Genomic DNA, 24,851 nt, shown 5'->3' with positions numbered 1-24,851 from the left:
GTGTGTGAGAGTGCAGTACATGTAATCTGTTCTTGTGTTTTTCAAGATAGTGAAGAGAAAGATCCTCATTAGTTTGGACGTAGGTTCTCCAAAAAAGGAGTTCGAACTAGGATAAATCTTCTTTGTCTTGTGTGTGTGTTGAATTCTGTGTTGTTTCTTGTTTCCTAAATTCTGTCCTTTTTTTCGTGTGAGCGAGTGTCAGTTCTTGAGGGATATCTTAGAGTGTGTAAGTGCGGGAATTGTTTCAATAGAGGTCCCTAATGTTGAATGCATAACCTGCCTTGACTGAGCAGTATTTTGTTTCTACCTTTATCAGCGGTTTAAAAAATGAACTGAGGCCAATGGTTAAGTTGATGCAGCCTGCAACCATTAAGCAGGCTGCTGAGAAGGCAAGATTGCAAGAATTGGCTTTGGAAGCTATTTTCAGGAAGCATAAAATTCAGTTCTAGGGCTATCCTGTAATTGGTCAACCAACTGGATGAAATCCCAGAGCTGCAAACTCAGGAGTACCTAGAGAAAACCTGAATCTTAAGGCTCTATCAAATCCCAACCTGGTTAAGCCATTCACTGTGGAACAAAAGAAACAGCTTGGATTATGTTTTAGGTGTGGAGAAAAGTATGGGCCTGGCCACCAGTACTAACGTCAATTTCTGCAGATGGAGGGACTGAAGGAGAGAATTGAAGAGAGAAGAGAGAAACTGAACTTCTGATATTCCAATAATGATCCAAAAACCAGTAATTGGGTGGCTTGTATAGCACCTTTTACTGATAGTGATGTAGTGGAAAGGAAGTGGGATGTAACTACTGTTACTGTACGTAACTGCCTGTTAGTACATAACTGCTGTTGCTGAATATAAGCCTATACCTATTGCTGAAATAGCAATCCAGAAAATAAAATAAAAACAACTGAAAGTAAAAGTAGCAAAATAAAAATAGCAATAACAATTGAAAGTAAAAGTGGTAATCTACTGCATCAAGGGCCTGGATGTCTGCCTGCATCCAAATCATGACAATAATTTATTGCTAAAGTTGGAGTTCATGGACATCACTTTTCTTGTAGCATTTGCTCTAGGGTAAAGGTTGCTGGAAGCAATCTAAGTTATGTCATGAAATCTTCTTCTATAAGGGTCTTTAAGTGACAATTCCTTATTTCTTTTTCCAAAATTGAGTTGGAACTCATTGAATCCCTTTTTTCTAATGGAGATCATGAAATTTATTTGTGCATTCTTGAAGATCCTTTGCAAGACTATTTTCAAGTAACATGACCAACTTCTTCAACTATATCAGAAATATTAGAGTTATCTACCATTGGAAAAAATAAATAAATAGAAGAATGGCCACTACATAACAGAAATAAATTTCTATGGGAAAGATCAACTTATTCAGTCAGCTATCTACTTATGTTAATGTTGTTCTTTCAAATGTTGCAGAGACTCTAGATATTCTTGAGAGCTGGGTGCTTGAATTATTTAGTGGTGTCAAAAGAGGTCCTCCCTTAAAGCATGATGTCAGGATGGAACTTCCTATCTGGAAAGCTGGTAAAGTTTACAAGTTAGAGGCAGTTAAAGATGTTCATATCCTTAATTTATCGTGGACATTGCCATCCCTCAGAGATGATTATTTGAGAAAACCAGAGGATTACCTGGCTCATCTCATTGGGCATGGTAAGTACATTTTATCAAATTATTTAGTTTAATATAGCATCTTTTTTCTTGTACTTGGTCAAGGCTGGAAATTGTGTTTCTTTAATGCTTATTTAGTGATTTTTTTTATCCTGTTTGAATCTGACCCAACCTCCACAAGTTATGGCAGATTTCTCTGATAAAATTTGTCCAATTTGAAATTGGGATTCTTCTGTTTTCCACAATTTTAAGAATTTTTTTTTTTTTGATATATTCATCTAAGATTTGCGTTGGTCTTTATTTCGAGAAGGTTGTAATGATCTCACTTATAGCCGCTTTTCGAAGTTTTGCACTATCTATGCTCCCATTTAGCATCTCAATCTTCTTGTTAATTTTCATATATTCATCAGATTGGTAAAGGATTAGGATGAATGAGATTGGTCTGTCCTGTCAATTCAATTTATGACTCCTACTCCCTTAGATGTTGTATTTGATGTTTTTTGAACATTTAAAAGCTCAAAAACAGATAGTTCTGGCATGTTGCCAATCCAAATCAGGGTCCTAGGTTTTGTTTTTGTTTCAAATTTGTTGTATTTGATCACATTTGAACTTTTTCATGCATCCAATTGATAGGAACCCAATTAGAAAAATTCAAACAGCTAGCAATTATCAACAACTATCAGGATTTCCAGCCAAGAAATTAACAAAATGAAAAGAAAGTGGACTTTTGAGAGGTCCACACTCTCCCAATATCCTCACTAAAATATTCCCCCCTTCTACTCTATTTGCTTCTCTTATTTATAGGAATATGTTGCCCTCACATGCCCCCTTCTCTTTGCTCTTCCCATTCTACCCCTTAACTGAATTTGTTAGGCTGCACATGCACCAATTGGCCTTCTCCTATTTCAATTCCTATTCTGTCCTCATTGCTGGTAGCAGAATATTATGGGTTGCCTATCACGAATTTGTGTATATTTACTTGTATTTTCTCTAACATGCTCCTTCAATTTGCATTGTAGCCAGTCAACTTACAATGAACATTGTGATTCCTATCCTTTCAAGTGTGGATATGCTTCCAGACTATACTTTGTAATGCTATGATTCATCTATTATGGGGCTTCCTCCATTTGTCAGGATTTTTAGCTCTCTAATGATCTTTCTATTTTCTTTTCACAGTAACAATTTCTATTTTAGATTTTCCCATTTTATCCCTAGTTGCCTCTTAAATTATCCTTGCTCCACTTTAGTTTTCATTTTTTTAAAAAATTACTTAGCTGTGGGAGTTGTACAACACAAAATTTTCATTCTTGGGATTTTCTATTTGTTTTAGGGCTTGTTTATTTCACACACATATATATATTGTTAGAAAATCAGAATTGTTACTAGTGTTGTTAGATAAAAGTATAATTGAAACAAAAGTCAGATCTCTTGCTATGAGGTGCTATGACCTTTTTGAAGATAGCTGGAGCCTCCCATTGTGCAAGGGATCCAATAACTCTTTTATCTTTGGGATTCAACTTGGCTCATATTCGGTCCTGTTTCCCCATGGTTTTCCACTAACCAAAGGGAAATAAGTACTTCTCAACCTGAGATCTATAATAGTGTATAGACATTTTCATTAGGAATGTTTTAATATTGAAGGAAAATCCTTTGGACATTTCAACTAATGTCTTTCGGAATGCCTTTCTAATTTCTGAATGTTTTTTGGAGTCTTAGTTAATGTGCAATTTCTCCGGTTAATGTATTTCTTTTGGGTGGCCAAGCCTATTGGGTTTCCAACTCATTAATTTAAACTAATGTATTTTGTTTAAATCATTTACTTAATTTAAACTATTTTCCAACACACACACACACACTCACACACACACACACACACACACACACATATATATATTGCTAAGTAAAATTGAGTTGAGTTCTATCTTTAACGTAGCTAATTAAAAACTTTAATATCTAACCAATAAATTTCCCTTCATTTCTTTGCAATAGAGCTGGAGGATCAATTATTCAAAAAATAAGGGGAGATTGTTGAGGATGTTACTCACACGATCAAGATACAATGATTTAAGTGAAGAAGTGCATCCAACATTTTATGTGATTACAAAAATCCCTTTAAATCTCAAAAATAAAGTTTTATCAAACAACTATGAAATTTTATTTATTTATGCCTCAAAATGTCGAGCGCTTAACTATCAAAGTCTGTAAAATATGAACGCAACTGGTGAAGATGTAGATATGTGGCCATAGAAATAGAATTATACGTAAGGTTGGATTAACATATAGTGAAGAAAAGATGTGGAAGACGCAATTAATACGGTTTGAACATGTGAGAATAAGTACAATAGACACCTTTGGTGAGGTGAACAAATGGAATGGGAGAAGTTTGTAGCAAAAGAGATAGAGAAGGACCAAAAGGAACTTAGTGGGAAACCCTTCGATGTGACATGGGATTTAATGGCTTTATATATAATAAGGCCATGGGTAAAGATAAGGAGAGCTAATATTAATACAGCTAACCCCACCAAGAGGGATTAAAGTTGTTATTGTTGTTGTGCTTAGCAATAGAGCTAGGTGTTCGTGTTCTTTTGTCCATTACTTTGAAAAAATTAAGGCAGCTAAAATTTGTGTTAGTAGCTAAGCAAGGATGATTGGTTGATGATTATTCCCATAATTTTTGTTTAGGGATTAAAAATCTTACATCAACCTATGATTCCTTGTAGTTTTTGTGTTATACATCTCCGTCAGCTTCTACATAGATATTATTTGGTTTTTACACCTTTATTATTTGGTACAATTTACAGAAAATAACTATTTGAATAGTTATATTTAGTTGTCAAGTTTTAAAATGAGAACTTCAAAGCTCATGGAATTAGAAGTGTTGAATGAAAATTTGCTTGCTCTAATTTGGGTATGTATTCTCATGGCATGTTCTACTTTGGTTGCAATTATGGCAAATATTTGTCTTCCCTGCTTTGATTATCTTATTTCATGTCATTGGGTTTGATAGTATTTTAATGAAATACTTTGAATTCATTTTCTTTTAAGCCAATGGAACTCTATTCTCTAGCAACATGGTAATTGCTATTTCTGGTTAATATATTTGAAGCATGAATTCTGTATCTGAAGACAAGTTAATATTTCTTCTCAGAGGCCAAAGGGAGCTTGCATTTCTTTCTAAAAGCAAGAGGGTGGATAACTTCTATATCAGCCGGTGTGTGGGATGAAGGAATGCACCGATCGTTGGTAGCCTATATTTTTGGCATGTCTATATGCCTTACTGACTCTGGCTTGGAAAAGGTAGGTGTTATTTATTCCTTTTACTGATTCTTCTGGTATGCACTCCTCTCCTTCTCAGAAGTTAGTACAGCACTTAAAGACAGATTTTTTGATTCATTAACAATTACTTTTTGTGGTTCACATACAAGGTCATTGCATCTTTTGCATAATGACTTTAGCTTGGAGAAAGGATAATTCTTTGAGTTACATATCCGATATAAAACTATTTAGCCAACCCATCTTTCTTGGAGTGGATTGGTTCATGCTTCATTTGTATGTTTTCTCTTCATAAGCACTGCTTACCATTTTGAAAGGTATAATAATATGCTTCCTTGGTCTTTATTCACTTCATTTGTTTTTCTGTTTGAAAAAGAGGGGGGGGTAAGGCTGTGTGAACGGTTGTTATTATCTCTTGCCTTACAGTTTCCTTCCTATGTCTGAAGTTGCTAAAGTCCTACTAATATGACATCTGCAGAAATTGATATTAAGTACTACTATTCATTTGTAGAAAGAAGCAATCATCAAAGGGAACTTCTTTTGCCCCTCAGGAGGGTCCATGCCTAGTTCCCTCTGATTAAAATGGCCAGCTCTCACTAGTGACTTTTTTTTATGTGGCCCTTTTCTAGAATGGTAAAACTTATTGAAATTCCATATGTAGATATAGCAATTGGCAACATTGTATAAATTAATATGTGCACCGCTTGTGCACAGGGCTCCCCACTTTGAAGGCTCAGGGGAGGGTCATATTTGCATGCAACCTTCCCCCCCCCCCCCAAAAAAAAAAAAAAAGAGGCTGTTTCCACAAGGGTGAATGAGGACACAACAACAAAGAGATAAGTGGGCATTCTAAGAAATGTTGATCATTGTAACTTGAGTGTGGCCACGTGTTGACCATATTAATATTGTAAACCTAGGGCCTAACTATGGTGGGCTGCTGTCGTCTTAGGTCCTAATTTGTAGCCTCTTGGTAGGACAGACCATTTTATAGCTAGCGCACTCATACTTCATTGCCCATTTGTTGCCGAGTACATATGCTTTATCTACCACCCTTGTAATTTTTTCTTGTTTGAACCTGTCTTACTAATATCACTGCTTTGTTGTATTATGCTGGTGTTCAGATCTTTGAGATCATTGCCTATGTTTATCAGTACCTTAAGTTATTGCGTCAAGTTTCTCCACAAGAATGGATATTCAAGGAACTCCAGGATATTGGAACTATGGAATTCAGATTTGCGGAGGAACAGCCTCAGGATGATTATGCTGCAGAACTTGCAGGTTTTCTTCTCTTCATTCTGTTTAGCTCCATCTGCTTTCATGTATTTTATTCAATTGTGAGCCCCCTAACTTATGATGTTGTAACTTGCTTAATATAATTAGTTGCAATGAGCTTGCTACTTGTTGCTCGCTTCAGCCTTTAGAATATACCTTATTTAAGGATTTATTTGTTACTTTCCTTTTAAGGGTTATTCTCCTTTTTTATCATTTTGGATTTGTTATAACAATCATAAACCTTGATCCCACTAAGTGGGGTCAGCTGCATGAATTCTAAACCTCCAACTATATCTATTTATACGTATATCTTCTTTAAGGCCATTATATCCTATGTCATGTTTAGGGGTTTCCTACCAAGTTTTCTTTGATCTTCTTCTACCTCTTTTGCTACAAACTTCCTCCATTTTGTGTCCCTTGTTTCAAGAAAATGTAAGTGTGAGAATTTAGAGAGAGAGTGAGATGGTTTGAAGGATATCTCTATTAGTTACAAACTAAGAGATGGAACACATATATATACAACTATCATGACATCATCATGTCATAAGCCATGACATCATGCTACCTCATTACATAAGTCATGATATCATGCTAACTATCTCTATATACAACTCAATATTCCCCCCTAAGTTAGAGCATAGATATCATATGCATCAAGGTGGTTACAAATATATTCTACCTGAGGACTCTTTAGGGACTTGATGAAGATATCTACAAGTTGATATTTGGAGTTAACAAACTCTGTAACAATAACACTTTCAACCAACTTTTCTCTAATAAGATGACAGTCGATTTTAATATGCTTGGTCCGTTCATGGAACACTGGATTGGAAGCAATATGCAAGGCAACCTGATTATCACAAATAAGCTTCATAGGGGACACTTCACAAAATTTAAATTCCTGCAGGAGTTGCTTAAGCCAGATGAGCTCACAAGTTATATTAGCCATAGCCCAATATTTTGCCTCTGTACTTGATCTAGTTACTACATTTTATTTCTTATTTTTCCAAGAAACTAGATTTCTTTCCATAAGAACACAATACCCAAAGGTTGACCTACGATCAGGAGGAGATCCTGCCCAATTCGCATTTGCATAACAACATATATCTGTGTGTCCCTTATCGTCATAGAGTAGCCCTTTACTTGATGCTCTTTTGATGTATCGTAAAATCCGGATAACAACATCCCAATGAGAGTCACATGGAGAACTGAGGAACTGACTAACTACACTCACAACAAAAACAATGTCAGGGCAAGTGACGGTGAGATAATTCAGTTTGCCTACTAATTTTTGATACCTTTCGGGATTTGAAAAGGGCTCCCTCTGTTCTGGCAAGAGTTTGATATTCGGGTCCATTGGAGTATTAGTCGATTTGCAATTCACCATTCCAGTTTCTTCTAAGATGTCAAGGGAATACTTCCTCTGAGAAATTGAGATATAATCTCTTGATTGTGCAACCTTAATACCCAAGAAATACCGAAGTCTGCCTAGGTCTTTGGTCTGAAAGTGTTGATGTAGATGTTCCTTTAGCTGTTGTATGCCAACTTGATCACTCTCAGTGATAACAATGTTATCCATATAAATCACAAGGTAGATGCATAAAGAAGAGGAGTGTCGATAGAAAACCGAATGATCAGCTTCACTTTGGATGAGACAAAAGGTTTGAACTACAGTGTTGAATCTTCCAAACCACGCTTGTGGAGATTGTTTTAAACCATAGAGAGACTTCTTGAGTTTGCAGACTACATTGAACTCTCCCTGAACAACAATACCAGGTGGTTGTTCCATATAAACCTCTTCCTGTAGATCACCATGGAGGAAGGCATTTTTAATATCCAATTGATAGAGCAGCCAATGACGCATAGCAGTCACAGAGAGAAATAGGTGAACATAGGCCATTTTAGCAACATGAGAGAAGGTCTTACTGTAATTCAACCCATAGATCTGTGTATAGCCTTTGGCAACCAAGCGAGCCTTAAGATGATTCACCTGTCCATCGGGGCCCATTTTTGGAGTGAACTCCCCCTGGCAACCAACGATAGTCTTTCTTGGAGGTAGAGGCACCAAATCCCAAGTACCATTTGAGTGTAAAGCTTCAATCTCATCGAACATAGCTTGGTGACAACCTGGGTGCGACATGGCTTCACCTGTGGTTTTAGGAACATGAACAAAGGAAAAACTTGAAACAAAGGCATTAAAAGCAGGTGACAGACGCTCATAGCACAACAAATTATCAAGAGGGTGTGGATTACGAGTGGACCATGTAGCTTTGCGGAGAGCAACAGGAAGGCTAGCTGGCTCAGGATCCGTGGCAGGAGGAACCACTGATGGAGAGTGTGAGTCAGGAGAGTCCTGTTCTGGAGGAATGCTGGCGTCGGCAATAGGCTAAGGACAACAATGATATGTAAGAAGGGGAGGATTCGTGGAGTGTGGACCTAAAGATAGTTGTGGAGGGTCCACAGAGGAGGAGACGGACGGACTCGAAGAGGGCAACGAAAGAGAAGAAAAAGGAATAGGCAATACTTGATCAAGACTTTTTGAATCGGGCTGAGCAACTGAGAAGAAAGATTGTTGTTCAAAGAAGGTGACATCAATAGATATAAGATAGCGATTCAACTCAGAAGAGTAATACTTATAGCCTTTCTGCAACAGAGAATAGCCTAGAAAGATACACTTGAGAGATTTGGCAGCAAGTTTATCCTGTCCAGGTGAAAAAGAAAGCACAAAACAGATACATCCAAATACATGAAGGGGAACAAAATAAAGTGACTGTGTTGGGAACAAAAGAGAATGAGGTATTTGGTCCTGTAACACAGAAGATGGCATGCAATTGATCAGATAACAAGCAGTAAGAACAACATCACCCCAAAATTTGGTGGGAAGATTAGCATGTAAGAGTAGTGTTCATGCAGTTTTAATGAGATGGCGATTTTTACGCTTAGCAACACCATCTTGTTAAGGTGTGTAAGGATAGGAAGATTGATGTAATATTTCATTAGTAGTCATGAAAGTAGTAAATTGAGAAGGAAAGTACTCAGGGGCATTATCACTATGGAAAGCATGTATAGAAACTCCAAACTATGTTTTTATTTTAGCAGTAAGTGTTTGAAAGATAGAAAATTAGTGGCGCCAGAGTCCAAAATCCACGGCCCAATAGAAGGGGTTTGAGTAACACAAGCCATGGGATGACCAGTAGATGATTGAGACGCTTATAACTTCAAGAAAGCCTCATAATCAGTAGCTGGTGGGGTTACCATTGGAGGGCCTAATGCTGGACTAGGGGCACTCTGGGCAATATGAGCCGCTCAGGATGTTTAAGATGCAGGAGGGGCAGTTGGTCGACCATGTTTCTTCCAACACTTATCTTCCTCATGCCCCTTCTTTTTGCAAAAGTTGCAGTGAGGGCGAGAGCGGCTACCGGACCAGCCTTGATTATTGCTTAAAGTCTGAGACACAAGAACAGAGGCCTCGGGAGGGGTACCTGTAGAAGTACCAATAGAGGAAGAACTGCCAGCCATATTGAGCAATCTTTTGTATGTATCTTTCATAGTAAGGTTAGTGAACCTAGTTAAGATTTGATGGCGGAAAGGCTTGAACTCAGGCTTGAGACTGGATAAAGTAAGGACCATGAACAGTTTTTCCCGTTGAGAATCATGAGCGACTTTGGAATCAGAGTATGGAAGAAGAGCTTCAAACTTCTGCATGAGCGAACGTATTTGGCCCAGATAGGATTCCATAGAGTGACTCTGCTAGATGTTCTTGATAGTGTGGACAACTACGTATAGACGCTAAATGTTGCTGGTATAACATTCAACGGCTTCCATCCAAACCTCATAACAGGTTTCAAACAGCCGAAAGAGTTGCAAAACAAAGCTATCAATGGAATTCTACAAAATATTATACAATTGAGCATCAAGTTGTTCCCATCTAGCTTTGTTGGCTAGATTGACATCATCTACCTTCGTGGTGAGATGGTCTGCTTGTCCCTGCCCCTTGAACCACAGCTTAAGAGAGGTTGTCCATGAGAGATAGTTGGCATACCTTATCAACTTGTCAGATTTGATAACAGGGGTCTCTATGTTGGAAATGGTAAAGGGTTGAGAGATAGCATATGTTAAAATAGACTCACCATGTGTAGGAGTGATTTGATTGAGGTCAAACATGTTGAGGATTGCAAATTAGATTTGAAACGAGATGGAAGGAGCAACGATAGAGGCGTGCGAGAATGATAGCCAACGGCAACGAAACCACCTGGATTTGGATGGACTTAGGGAGACGAGTCAAATGGTGGTGACAGCGTCGCGATTGGAGCACCAGAGAGAGAGATCGAGGCAAAAACGTCTCAGCCAATAGATCTGTCTGGTGGTGCGTGGCGGTGGCGGGGCTTCGAGGCTAGGCCAATTTGGGGCTGGCGACGCAACGACAGTGGGGGAAAGTGGGTGCGATGGACGGAAAGTGGATTCATGTGTTGACGATTCAGATCTGACAGATCTGATGGGGGCATGTGGCAGTGGTGGGGCTCCGGGATTGGGCCGATTTGAGGCCAGCGATACAACAGAGGTGGTGGCACGGGTAGTTGCTAGGCGGAGGGTTGATGGGCGGCGAGTGACAGCGGCGATGATGATGGGTCTCTGGGATTGAACCGATCTGATGGCAGTGAACGCTATGGTGGCAATGGTGTTGGCAAATGATGGCGGGATAGTGGAGATTTGGTCTTGCCAGAGACAATAAGGAGAGAGAAAAGAAGTTTAGGGTCTACAGACCGCTAGAGAAGGATACATAGCGGCAACTTATAATTTTCTTATTGGTGGCTTTGATATCGTGTGAGAATTTAGAGAGAGAGAGAGAGAGATGGTTTGAAGGATATCTCTATTAGTTACAAACTAAGAGATGAAACACATATATATACAATTATCATGACATAATCAGATATAAGCCATGACATCATGCTAACTATCTCTATATACAACTCAACAGTAAGCAATTATACTTAGGCCATAAGTTGTTTGCTTTCTCTTGATCTGGAAATGAGATCTAGTATACATGTCCATTATGTTTTCAAATAGAATCACTTTGGAGTCTTTAAGAATAACCTATTTATGATATCATCATATCACATTCTAGTACTTTCCTACAATTTTCTTTCATGTGCAAGAGAACATTAAACTGCAAACTTGGTGCTTTATGGAGTTCCCAGGATTTCTGTGAATATCTTTTTGCTTTTTATGTCCTACCTTAAACCAAATTAGAAGAAAAAGTCAAAAGAGGAAAATGAGAAGGGCAACAACAATAAAAACTAACAACAAGAATAACAATAATAAAGAAAGGAAATATTTCTTTTCTTTCTTTATGATAGAACATGCTTGGCTTGACCTCTTGGGGCCTTGCTTCCAACATAAATATTTTGCTTACCCCAATTACAAAATAATTATCTCTACTACTTTCTAGTTGGTCTACAATTACAAAATAATTTTAATCACAAACCTAAATCCCACTAGGTGGGTTGGCTACATGACTTCTAGATCTCCAACCATCTCAATCCATAGACATATCCTATGTATGGCCATTACCCCCTATGTCATGTTAAAGGGTTTTTCATTTAGTCCACTTTCTTGTCAGTTGATTGATGGTAATTGTTCATTGCAGCGAATATGCTTCTTTATCCACCAGAACATATTATTTTTGGGGACTATGCTTACAAGTTATGGGATGAGGAAATGATCAATCATGTTTTGAGTTTCTTCAGACCAGAGAACATGAGGGTTGATGTGGTATCAAAGTCCTTCAATAAGTCAAAAGGTAAATTTCCTGTAGCATTGACTGATATATTAAATTATCCTTTGCTTATATAATTTTAACATGGGTGTTTTAATGTTTTTGGATTATGTCTGTGTCATGGGAAAGAATGCAAAAACTTGTAGGAATTGTTTTGCTTTTTAGCTTGAGCCTTACAATGATGTAGTTTTCAAGTAATAGTATTGATGGGAACCTTGGGTCTGGCACAACCTTGGTGATGAGTTGATTCCCATGCGTTTGGATGCTATCTTTCAGGTTATAAGATGGTGTTTGGACTCCGAGTAAGCTAGATTATTTTTGTTATCAATTAGTGAACTTAACTAATTGTTCCAATCTGAATTTCTGAATATTGTCAGGTCCTTCCCAATGAAACCAAAAGATTCCGATGAGCTTGAAATTGCCTCTCTTTAGGGCCACACAATTTCTTTACTTAAGTTATGGAAGGATCAACTCACATAAATTAGGCGACAGAGCTCATACATACCCCTATGAAAGGGCAATTTTTTTAACTTAATATCAGAACAATCACATATTTAATTGACTCACTAATTTTTTTCCTGTGCTATACTCCAACTAATTATCAAACTCACTAAACCAAGAGCTTAATAATATTTAATAAATTTTTAATTTTTTCTGTGGAAAATTATATTGTCAAGATTGGACAAAGTCTCCTTTGTAAATATGTTCTATGTATATTGTATTACTTATTTGAATAATAATTTGACATTTTAATCTTTAATCAAGGATTAAATAGAAGATCTTTTAAGTTTATCTTAGCTTGCATCTTTTGAAGACATTTTTCATCATCTTGACCACCAGATTTTTTAAGAGACAGATTGTTGATTTGCCATTGCTTTCCTCTTAAAAAATTTATCCGTAAATATAACCTACTAAACAAATTTTCTATCTTAAAAATATATATAATTTGAAGATATCGATTAATTAGTAATATAATTCATATACTTAGTATTAGAACTATAATTAATTAAAATATTTATCCCAAAAATCTGAGTTTTAATTATAACATAAAATTTACTAATATAAAAATGAGTTTTTTTTCCCTTTCATTTCATAATTAAAAGTAAACTTGCCATACAATTGATAAAATTTTTAAGGGGAAAAGAGTTATTCCTTCTTCAATCACTTTTCTCCAAGTTTTTGTGAGTTTTTCTATTAGTCTTTTTCTACTCTTTTTGTCTATTATTTTTCTTTCTTTTTTTGGGGTTAATTTCAAGTCTTCAATATTTTCTCAAAAAAATATATATGTATATAAGGAATATAGAAAATTATTACTAATACTCTTTTGAAATTTTATGGAAAGTACCCCCGTTTATATCTTCATGTTTACTTTTTTTATGGTTCTAAGCATTTTAAAACACCATATAATAATTCACCATTTTCTCTTTGGTTACTCGTGACTTCGTTTTTCACAAATTGATCCATATATGCTATATTTAGGGGGAGGGGCAACTTTGAAACAGTTTTACAAATTTCATTCCCTGCATGAATTTTTTGCAAACTTGGGCGCTCAATTACATGTGGCTCCGCGACTGAAGTGGGCCAAATTTTTTTTCCCTTAAAAGGCATGTGATTTTGACATCTGCAACCTATGGAAGTTGTGACTGCTTTGTTGTGGTTTTCTTTATAGAGATTCATGAAAATTGACATATACTTGGTAGTTTTCTCCGCAGATTTAGTCAACCTAGGGCAGTATGCATCATGTGGGTAACTACCTGTGAATTTATTTGTCCCTTGTCCCCTTGCAGCTTTCTGTATAGCCAAGGGTATCAGGTGCTTTCCCATTGCATCAAACATTCTTTCTGACCTTGCCTTCATAGTTGAGCAAATTACTGCTCATCTATATTTCATGTGATAGAAGGCAGTTTATCTTCAATTGGTTCAGTGCTTGCCCTAAAATTTTGGCATGCCTAGCATAAGTATACTCAATAAGAACATGCGAAGGCTTACAAGTGACAAAGCATTGGCACACATGACAGGTGGTGGCCTTATTTTTCCTTTTTTACCCCTGGATGTGTTCCCCCCCCCCCCCAAGGCCTTCCACAGCCGCTCACCTGGGGTAACCTCTCACAAGAGGTGAGCTAACCTCTCACAAGATATTCACAATCAGGCCCCAAGGGTGATTTACATAAGACCTTGAACCTTCCACACACAACACAGCTCATGCATAGTTTCACTTGCACACAAGAATAATCATGTTGTAATGTAATAAAATACTGCCATGTTAATAATGCATTTTCTTGCAAAATGCAACAATTAAGACCACCATAGCACGAATCATACCTTGACTAATTCAAATGCTTCTTTCCTCAGCTTCTCCTTCCATCCTTCAGCAAAAATTTCCCAGTCTTTCTTTCTCTCTCACTTTCTCTAATTTCAGCTGATTCTTAGCTCAAGGATGGACCAAAGTATCATGCAAGAGGGCCTTATTTATAATGCTTTATGAGCAGGTGGAAGGAAGCTGGTAAAGCAGGCAGGTGGGTAGCTGCTCCTGTTGCTGCTACCTAGTAGCTACTTGACTAATCACCCGTATCTGTGCCATTTAGCTGTTGCTTAAGCTGAATTGGCATTATCTACGCCCTTCTAGAGTCCTCTCATAAGTTCTAGCATGGGCTGGGGTTCTCCACTTGAGGTTAAGTTAGGCTAATCTTGCTTAATTTTCCTTAATTGCAAAGACCCAGATATTTCAAGCCGTCCATTTAATTCCTTCAGCAAATTATATTCAAAATATATAAAAGTTTGCTTCTTATAATATACTTAGTGTAGCCTACAACATATAAAAAATGGTGTAAATCCCCCTTCTTTGGACTCCTCAAATTAATCCTCAAAGTTGGCATTTCCTTCAGAGTCCTCTTTTTTTTTTTTTGTTTCTCTCTTTTCTCTGTTAGGTGCACAGTCGATACAAGCATTCCAGTCTCAGTCCACCGTGGCACTTTCCACCACCAATTGATCCTTAAGTCAACTTTTACCTCAACCAATACCTTTGATAATTTCCTCTTTCAGCTGATTCATTATGACAACTGTTGATTTACTCTTGCTACTTTTCTTACCTAGTTCTTCCTTGTTCTTTCAAATCAAACAGGATGTTACACATCCATCAGGGCATTACGTGAAAATTAAAACAGCCAAATTTGCACATTCTGAGATGTTGACTGGATACAGTCACTTCTATTCATATTTGGATTATGATTGTTCTAAGAATAGGGTAACACAGAATATGCTTGGTGGAACTTTGATGTTCATGTATACCTGTTTCCTTGTTGAATAGCATTACAAATAAAAAGGGGACAGAAGTTCCCTTACTCATTTCATGTTCTTTTTTGAAAATTATTGAGTGTGCCCGTACATCGTGGGCTTTGAGCTATAGACCTTGCTGATTGACCTACCATTAAGTGATATGAGAATGTTGTTTGCATATACTGCAAAGGAGAAGTAGGAGTATGTGAATAATTAGACAGTGGGATTTGAGAGCGGATGTTTTGGTGGCAAATTGTGATGTGCAGGATAGTTCTGTAAACAAGTACCTTAAGGTTTTTGGTAAGCTGTTGGGCTGCTGTTTCTACTTGTCCAAGTATTACAGTAAATAGATGTGATAGGAAAATAGAAGGCGCACATTAATGTAATCTTGTAATGAAGATTGAAATGAAGTCACTTATCTTGATGAGTTCTTACCACCTGCTTTTGAATGAATTTTGTCTGTTGTTATCTTGTTCTGCTATTTCTCTAAGAACTCATTAAGCTTCAAGCCCTCTTTTTCTTTGTTTTGGGTTAATGTGGGCATTCTGATGTAAACCACTAGTTCGACAAGAAAAGAATATGCTTGAACAATAAACTTTTCTTTAAAGTTCGATCTGCTAGCTGCTACTAAAACTTTTTTCTCTCTTTCTTTTTGCTGTTTCAGACTTCCAGTGTGAACCATGGTTCGGATCAAGATATATAGAGGATGATATTCCTCCATCACTGTTGCAATTGTGGAGTGATCCTTCAGAAATTGACGTGTCCCTGCATCTGCCTGTAAAGAATGAGTTCATCCCATGTGATTTTTCCATTCGCGCTGATAAGGCATCCAGTGCAGATGCAGCTTTTCCAAAATGTATAGTTGATGAACCCTTAATGAAGTTCTGGTACAAGCTTGATAGGACTTTCAAATGTCCCCGTGCAAATACATATTTCCGCATTACATTAAAAGGAGGATACAATAATTTGAAGAATTCTCTTTTGACTGAATTATTTGTTAATCTGCTTAAAGACGAGCTGAATGAAGTTATATATCAGGTTTGTTTATTTTCCATTCAGTGCAGATGTCTCTTTTGGCTGCATATTTTGTTTCCAAAAAATAGTAGACATTCTATTCAGTTCAAATCTATTTGTATCTGTCTTAATCTTTGTGTATTAGCTGGTCAACTTACTCATTACCTTGACCTAAAAAAATTAATCTACTTGATTGGCTCAATCAGCTGTCTTTATTGACAACTGAATTAATAGGTCAAACATTCTCAAGAGTTTGTTTTAAATAATTGTAAGTAACATTTTTCATTTTCTGATCAAATTCTTGAAATTTTGGGGTGCTTCTGAATAGGTGAATGTGCTAATCATTTAGAATTTGGCATTTCAAACTCCAATTATTTTTTTTTTTCTTTGCAAGATTACTGTTACAGTATAGATCCCCATATTTTTCATGTTTAATTATGGACATGCTCCAATCTAGCATATTATATCCAGGAATTATACCCGCGTTCTTTGGCTTTGAGTGCTGATATTGTGGTTGAGTCTATGCACATGTAAGCTATTTAGGCAATCATGTGCTTCCCCATTCTGTAAATGTCCCCACCTCCTTCACTGTATCAGTAATGATCATTCTGTTTTAACTTGGTCTCCTGATATAACGCCTTTATATACTGTACAAGATCTAAAATGACAGTAACCATCTTTTCTTTTTGCAGGCCAGTGTAGCCAAGTTAGAAACGTCTGTATCTCTTTACAGTGACAAGCTGGAGTTAAAGGTCTATGGTTTCAATGATAAACTTCCAGTTCTTCTATCTAAAGTTTTGGCAGTTGCTAAATATTTTTGGCCAAACGACGATCGTTTCAAGGTATGTATAAGTTGCTTTTGCATAGCCCAGTTCTTCAGTCTGTCTTCTTTCTCAACTCTACAAAATTGTGCGCCTTATTATCTATGGTTCAAGGGATTTGAGCTCATTAAAAGTGATAAACATGTCTATGTCCATATTGTACATGTACCTGAACTTGATTACATGAATATCTTGCCAATTTTTGGGTTTTATGGCATTATGTTCATGATTCTTGACAGGTCATTAAAGAGGATATGGAGAGAACTTTAAGAAACACCAACATGAAGCCTCTTAATCATTCGTCATATTTGAGACTGCAAGTCCTCTGTCAGAGTTTCTGGGATTCCGATGAGAAACTATTGTCGCTAAATGATCTGTCTCTTGATGATCTGAAGGCTTTTATTCCCGAGCTACTTTCTCAGGTCTGTGAGTAAATTATCTTTTCAATGCTATATCTATATCTATATATATATATATATTTAACTCTTTGCAGGTAAAGTTGTTCAGGACTGTTCATGTCTCTGTTCCATACTGTATTGTACCCTGTACTTGTCTTCATTAGGGTATATTTTGTTTGGGGTTTAAGTTGTAGGCAATACAAGATACACATCAAGCCCCATTGCTGACCCCTTTGCTCTATACTGTCCATGTAAACCCACTTTGCTCAGCACATGTTTCAAAATTATGCTGGTTGTGTGCATTCAAAGCTCCTAGAATTCTTCTTCTTCAGAACCAACTTTCAAATTTGACCAGGTTTTGACTTGGAAAAGAAAAAAGGATCTATATGCAAAAAAGTAGCAAAACATCCTTCTTTTTGGGTGTGGGTTCCATTCCTCAATAGGCTGTGACGTCTAACTTTAAACTAGAAAAACCACTTGCTTGTCAAATTTGTTAAAATATGTTGATAAAAAAATGATGTTCAGAATTTGTATTATGATTGTGTGAGCTTTCAGAAGAAATTGCTTGCTGTTTTTTCCTGCCACACTGCTCACATGATTTTTTGATTATCAATTGTTCTGTTTTTGTCTTTATTCTACTAGTGTGTTCTTGCTACATCAGCCTGGTATCTGAGTAGAAGATTCACTGAAGAATTATCTCTATCATGAATCTGAAATACAGGTTCAGTGTTCTCCAGTGACTAGTGATTGATGCAGCAGACAGATTGGGAGTACAAGATACCAAACTAATTATTTTATTGGTTTAGTAGTGTTCCTTATTTTACTATCCTTCAACTATGCTATTTTTTTTTTTTTATTCTAGTAATGTGCTTTCAACCCAAATCAAATTTAGTATGGAAAAAACTCTGGGAACTATAACAATGGTGACATGAACAAGCAAATAGAAAATGAGTTAGGTATAAACTCTAGATATTGGTTTTTTATGTTTGATTGATGCTACAAGCAAGTTATAAGAAGTCCAAGTCAAAGATCCTAGGTGGACCCAAATAATGTGCCCATGATTTATTCTTTTACTTGTTATTAATGGTCTGGAGTTCTGCTTTCTTGGTCAAGTGGGCAATTGTTTCAATTTTAAACTGCCTGTCACAGCTATATATTGAAGGCCTTTGCCATGGCAATTTACTGGAGGAAGAAGCAATTAGCTTATCAAATATAGTTCATAGTAACTTCTTGGTCCAACCACTCCCATTTGAAATGAGACATAAGGAGTATGTAATGTGTCTTCCTTCTGGTGCTGATCTTGTTCGAGATGTCAAAGTGAAGAATAATCTGGAAACAAACTCTGTGGTTGAGGTAATTGGTCAATGGGCTAATTTTTATACTGTAGTTTACTTTGTTCCTACTCAGTCTATCAATTTTGCTATATTTTTAGTTGCCTAATGTTTAGTTTTTCCTGTATTGCAGCTTTATTTTCAAATTGAACCAGAAGTTGGACCTGAAATGACGAAACTGAAAGCACTGGCAGATCTTTTTGATGAAATTGTTGATGAACCACTTTTCAATCAGCTCAGGTATGACTGGGATGAAATTTTTTGCAATCTTTATCAGAGTAGTAGGATTCCATTTCATCCCCCACCCCCTTGTTTCTTTTGATGTAGGAAAGTCGATGGTTTTATTTGTTTGAGTGATGCCTAAATGGTTTTCTGTCCAGAAAACAGATAGAAAATGATGATTTTGGAATGTAATCTCTCTATTTCTCTCCTTATTAAAGATGGTACTGGAATACTGTCTCAACACAAAAGGGTTTGACCACTTCCAAAATTACCCATTTTTTAAATGTAAAATGCATAATCTATATGCATGTCATTTGACTCTTTCAATAATATGTGGATTTTTTTTGTATATTTACTGTTCTTTTATTCATATAGGACCAAAGAGCAACTTGGTTATGTTGTTGAGTGTAGCTTGCGGGTGACATATCGAATTTTAGGCTTTTGTTTCCGTGTTCAATCTTCTGAGTACGACCCTGTCTATTTGCAAGGGAGAGTGGATAACTTCATAAATAGCCTGAAAGAGTTGTTGGTAAGTGGTCAGCTTCTTTATTTATACTCGTGCTTTCTTTTTATTTATATGATGCCTTTCATTTGTCATCAACCTTTTTTTGAGATTGCCCATGGTGTTCTGCTTATTTTATCTCTAGTAAGAAGATCTGGATGCATATATGATTAAGTTCCAAGTTATCTTAGCAGCAACAACAGTAAACTTCAGATGACATGCATAATGGAAATCACAAGATTAAACCACTTATAGATCTTTCATATGGAATATGAAGTAAATAGGATGCTTCTGACCTGATATCTTGTCAGGTCAATGAATGGGATTCTCTGGTCATGAAGGAAGTAACCATATAACTGAAACTGGATTATATAATTTGGTCCTTTCATGGAATTTCTTATTCACTCACTTGATGGTAGCTCAAGCACACTGTCAATCGTGTAGTACTCTATACATACCTTACATAATTAGGTGATGTGGGCAGGATTGCATGAAGTGTAAGACTCATCTAATTCAACCAGACAGATACATCCCGCAGTTCCTAATGCATCAAATCAGAGTTTTATGTCACATATCCCAAATTAAAAAAGAAAAGAAAAATATAGAACGAGAGTTGTATGGATAGTTTTATTATATATATCAAGTGCATGTACAACTAACCATGTGTGATGCAGTGTCAAGTATATGAGACGGGTATTTAACAGTGCTTTGAAGAGTGCATGTAACCCAGTGCTATAGTAGCCCAATGAACAGTCATTTTTGAGCTGCATAAAATTATGTCTTTCATTTATCTTATTTGGCTTTCACCTTTAGGATATCTAGTAGCTAATGACTGGCACACAGGAAATAACATGATTTTGAGATGATTCAGATTTCTCTTTTGTTATGCTTTTGTACATGTCTATGTTGAAACTTATATTGGCTTCTCAGGATGGAATTGATGATGACTCCTTCGAGAATTACAGAAGTGGATTAATAGCAAAGCTGCTGGAGAAGGATCCCTCTCTCCAATATGAAACAAATCGGTTTTGGGGTCAAATTGTAGATAAAAGGTACTACTAAGAATTTCTTTTTACAGAGGTCGAGGTAGTTATTACCTGATGGTACCTTTACCTTTTGTTAGTGAATTATCTGGTAGTTCTATTGATAATTGTCCTGGCATGACATCTTCAGATTTTCCTCCATTTCAGCTATCCAAGTTGAACGGACTTTAACCATTTTGTTTGCACAATTGAGTCTGTTCAATGCCTATATGCTATTGTTTGTCATCAGTATTAAAAATCTTTTAGATGACTGATAAATTGAATATTAGGCTGATTATTCACGCAAATGATCTATGAGAAAGAGTTTCTATTACCTATTGCTTTTTCCCCATGAAATCTAAACAGTAAAGATATCATTTCCTTTTCTAATTTGTTGTCGCAGCCAGCTTAAAGTGTTTGAGCATCTTCTAGTCATCATTTTTTTTTTTTGATAATGAGAGATGAAACAATGTTGTGTTGTGGCAGTTATTTACTTTGATGCCTTTATGTTAAGGTGTTTAGTGTAATTACCAAATTGATGGGACCCTCACCACAGCCTCATACTGGAATATTATTGCACTTGAGCATTCCTGTTAAAAGATTAATATGTTTGCCTGATGTTCGTCAATTATTTCAGGTATATGTTTGACTTCTCTGAGAAGGAAGCAAACGAACTCAGCAGCATTCAGAAGAAAGATGTTATTGACTGGTATAATACTTATTTGAGACAATCATCTCCCAAGTGTCGGAGGCTTGCAATCCGAATATGGGGTTGCAATACTGAGTTAAAAGTAGCCGACACACAAGCAACGTCTGGGCAGGTCATTGAAGATCTCACGGCCTTCAAGACGTCATCTAAGTTCTATCCAAGCTTTTGCTGAAGATTGTTTTAATAGTGTCAAACATGAGATAGTCAGATAGAGTAGTGTATACCTTAGAAGTCATCCTGCTCCTCCTCGGTTTAGATCAGGGGAGTAGGTCAGGTTGTACGATGAAACTTACTTGAAGCAGGACATAGATATCTATAAATGAACCGAGATAAGGAAAGTTGATTTAGAGTAAGTACTCTTGAGAAATACACCCATTCTTTGGTGCAGATGTACCATCATTGATGATGCCATGTCTGGCCACTCTTTTCCTTGAGTTTCAGTAGTGCTCTAAAGTAGCTGTATGTTATGTTCAATGCTAGAAAAGAATCAAGCCTTCTTTAGTAATGAAGATCTGATTTAGAAACGAAGAGCAAAAATTAATTTGTTTTTAGAGTTATGGTCGTTCTTTCTTTCTTTATGATGTCCTTTTCATCGTCACTTAATAGTGTCTTACTGAGACATTGGCACTTAAAAGCTCTGGTTGGTGTGCTTCCAAATTTGGAGTGCTTGATGCATGAATGTAGGCAGCTAGGTATCAGAATAGCCAGAATCACATGTTCTGGTAACTGCGGTGGGACCAACCCAAAATCCTAAGTTGCACGCCTCCCTGAAAACCAAAAAATAATAAAACATGTTGATTCGTGCTTCGGAGCCAATGGATTTCAGTAGTTGCCTCGTTGGTTATCTACGGAAGGAACCGGGGATTGTTAGCTGAACTCTGATTTTCATTCATTCACGAGAGTTAAAAAGATAAAATTGAGGGCAAAATGTTAATTAAAAAAATTGGCCATGTAGAAAAAAAAAATATATATATATATATATATACTAGGATTGGCGCTGCACGATTAGATTTATGTGTTCTCTTTGTTCAAATTTCAGTCAGTATATCAAAAGGGAGTACCAATTTCAGTTAGTATATATACAGAAATAACAATCACAAGCTTTAATTTCACAGGATGGGGCTAATTATATGTATTTTTAGAATTTTAGCCTCTCATTTGTCTAGAACTCCACTTGTTTAATTTGACAAGTTTTATGTTGACCATTACCTACCTAGCACAACCCTTTTCTTTTCTTTGAGCTTAATATCAGTTGTAGACTGAAGGATCACTTTCAATACTAAATTAAGTGAATCACCAAAATCCACGAGCAGTTTTCAGTTTATGTGTGTGTGAAGCAAAAAACAAATATATTTCCTTTATCAAAATATAAGTGGGGTAGTATGAACTAATATTCAGGATAGAAACAAGGCGATAGGAAGCTCAAATGTCAATTTGATCATAATTAGAACGTCTTGGTGTCCATGTTAGTGGTAGTATTTAATAATGGTGCAAGTGCATTGGCAAATTGTCTCACAGCTTCCCCTAAAATTGCCAAAACATAAAACCTTGAAAGTAGGGGACTCTTCCAGAATATGTAGATTGCAACTTATTCAATGATGCCAAACCTTCCACTGTTCCACATCCAGTGGCCATTAAAGATACATCAAGAGGTTAGGTTCTCTCTTTAAAGGGAACACTCGGTGAGCAAACCTAACACCAAACAAGAAATAGAAACCCCACCCTTAGAAACAAATGTGTGGTTTTTATCTTCAAAAACCTCCCATTAGAACGCACATGGGTGGGGTTCAATCGATCTTCGCCATTGAAATGGCATTTGCACCACCAATTGGACTTGCGAGTTTGGAGTGTCTTCATCTTGTGACCCTATTCTTTCAGTAGCAGGCAGCCACTGAACTGTTGGGAAATGTCCAGTGCATGTGTGGACAAACCCTTGTGAAGGTCATTTTTTTGTCCCCTACCCAACAGAAGAAACTACGTGAAGAAGATTTCCACGCCTCTTTAATGGACACACCATCTTTTACTACAGTCCTGTGACCCATCCACTTCATTTTCTGATTCATTTGAACTGATAGTGTTGCCCTCACAGGTCTAGATATAGATATTGCCTCTCCAAGTCGCCTTTCATGGTGCTAATGTCCATGAGAATTGCCCCCAAAATGAGCCCAGCAGACACACATGACTAATTATATTGGAGGACATTTTACATCATGGCAGTCCCTGAAAATTGGGTGGTGGGCAAAGAGAGGAACTGTTCCATCCACTAGATTCTTTGGCACAAAAGGATAAGTATTTTAATTCGTTATCAAGATCAAGTTGCCACATAAAGGGGCTTCTCTGGTTGACCTATCCTCAAGTTATATGCCTCCAATGAATAAAAAAAGAAAAGCTACTTACATACCTTTTTTCTTTTAATTTCTTTAATTATGAGAATCTTTTAAACGATAAAACTATATATATAGAGAGAAAAGATTAGAGACTTAAAATTCATAAGGTGAGTCCATATAATGGAATAAAAACTTTTTATATTGTTGTTGTTAGTTATTTGTTTATAACACTGCCCTCATCTTCTCTTAGAGACAAGTTAACAAGAAACTAATTAATGATACACCAATTTTTAGGCATCTATAGATTCCACTTGAGAGCTGCTAACATCATCAAGATCCTTTGAGCACAATCTTGGAAAGATCCCCCCTTATCATTGAACATGCGATTAGGAGTTGCAGCTTTGGAATATTCTCTTCAATGTTGACAAGAACCAAATCTTGCTTGAGAGCAATGAAGATTCGATGAACAAAAAATCTAATTAATCAAGAGTTGTTTGCTTTGTAATCTTAGGGCTACCTAAAATAATAATGTCATTTTTCTGTATCGATTTTTAGCATCTTTCTCTAAATTTGTCAGGGATTTGATGATACTTTTAAATATGAAATAAAAGTGATACGTTCATGAATACAGTAGAGAGACTTCGAAACACAACAAAGTCATAAGCCCCATGTATTGTTAACATAGTACGCCCATCCTCCTCCAATCTTTATTTCTTCCTCAAAATATAAATCAAACAAAACATTTTTTGTCATTGTAATAAACTAATGCTATGCATCAAGTCTCTTCATTAAAATTACATCTAAATTTCAAATATGATTTTTCATAAAATTCAATTTGACTATAGGGAATTGATACAGAATATAATTACCATCTATAAAGTATAAATAAGAACATAGTTTGATACAATACAATATAATATAAAAACCTTATAAAGATTAAGAAGGGACACCACACAAATAACAAATAGCCTAGCAAGTAACTTCATAAAAGACATACATATAAGCCACAAAATTCTATATAAAACTATCTTGATACACCAACAAAACTTACAGTATGTGTGATTCAAACCTAACAACATAGATCAGAGATCCATTTCCAAAACAAATAGCTTGAATCCATAAAGAAAGAATGTAAATAGTTTTAATATTCAAGAAAATTTTTAGTTGAATATTAGATGCCTATTGTTATGGACTGGCCTAGCGGGTTGGCCTAATCGCCAGAAGCTCAATAAGCCCAAAGCTGAGCTTGTCAAAATAAGGTTGCACATCGCTTTAACCCGAGCTCA

At 36.4% G+C, this 24,851-nt stretch overlaps 1 protein-coding gene across 1 annotated transcript in view; it reads left to right on the top strand.

The window, feature by feature from the left end:
• Nucleotides 1–21,779, top strand: part of LOC127796078 (nardilysin-like) — a 44,615-nt gene extending 22,836 nt beyond the window's left edge. The window contains exons 8-19 of the mRNA XM_052328145.1: nucleotides 1,431–1,664; nucleotides 4,771–4,919; nucleotides 6,017–6,173; nucleotides 11,815–11,967; nucleotides 15,884–16,257; nucleotides 16,926–17,075; nucleotides 17,294–17,476; nucleotides 18,602–18,805; nucleotides 18,917–19,023; nucleotides 19,381–19,534; nucleotides 20,438–20,559; nucleotides 21,167–21,779. Of these exons, the coding sequence (XP_052184105.1) occupies nucleotides 1,431–1,664; nucleotides 4,771–4,919; nucleotides 6,017–6,173; nucleotides 11,815–11,967; nucleotides 15,884–16,257; nucleotides 16,926–17,075; nucleotides 17,294–17,476; nucleotides 18,602–18,805; nucleotides 18,917–19,023; nucleotides 19,381–19,534; nucleotides 20,438–20,559; nucleotides 21,167–21,410 (2,231 nt within the window). The 3' untranslated portion in view covers nucleotides 21,411–21,779. The remainder of the gene's footprint in view (nucleotides 1–1,430; nucleotides 1,665–4,770; nucleotides 4,920–6,016; nucleotides 6,174–11,814; nucleotides 11,968–15,883; nucleotides 16,258–16,925; nucleotides 17,076–17,293; nucleotides 17,477–18,601; nucleotides 18,806–18,916; nucleotides 19,024–19,380; nucleotides 19,535–20,437; nucleotides 20,560–21,166) is intronic.
• The last annotated feature ends 3,072 nt before the right edge of the window (nucleotides 21,780–24,851 follow it).

Source organism: Diospyros lotus, chromosome 1 (assembly GCF_014633365.1).
Source record: "Diospyros lotus cultivar Yz01 chromosome 1, ASM1463336v1, whole genome shotgun sequence".
Taxonomy (NCBI): Eukaryota; Viridiplantae; Streptophyta; class Magnoliopsida; order Ericales; family Ebenaceae; genus Diospyros; species Diospyros lotus.
The sequence above is the reverse complement of the archived record's forward strand: the minus strand, read 5'-3'. Positions and strand labels throughout refer to the sequence as shown.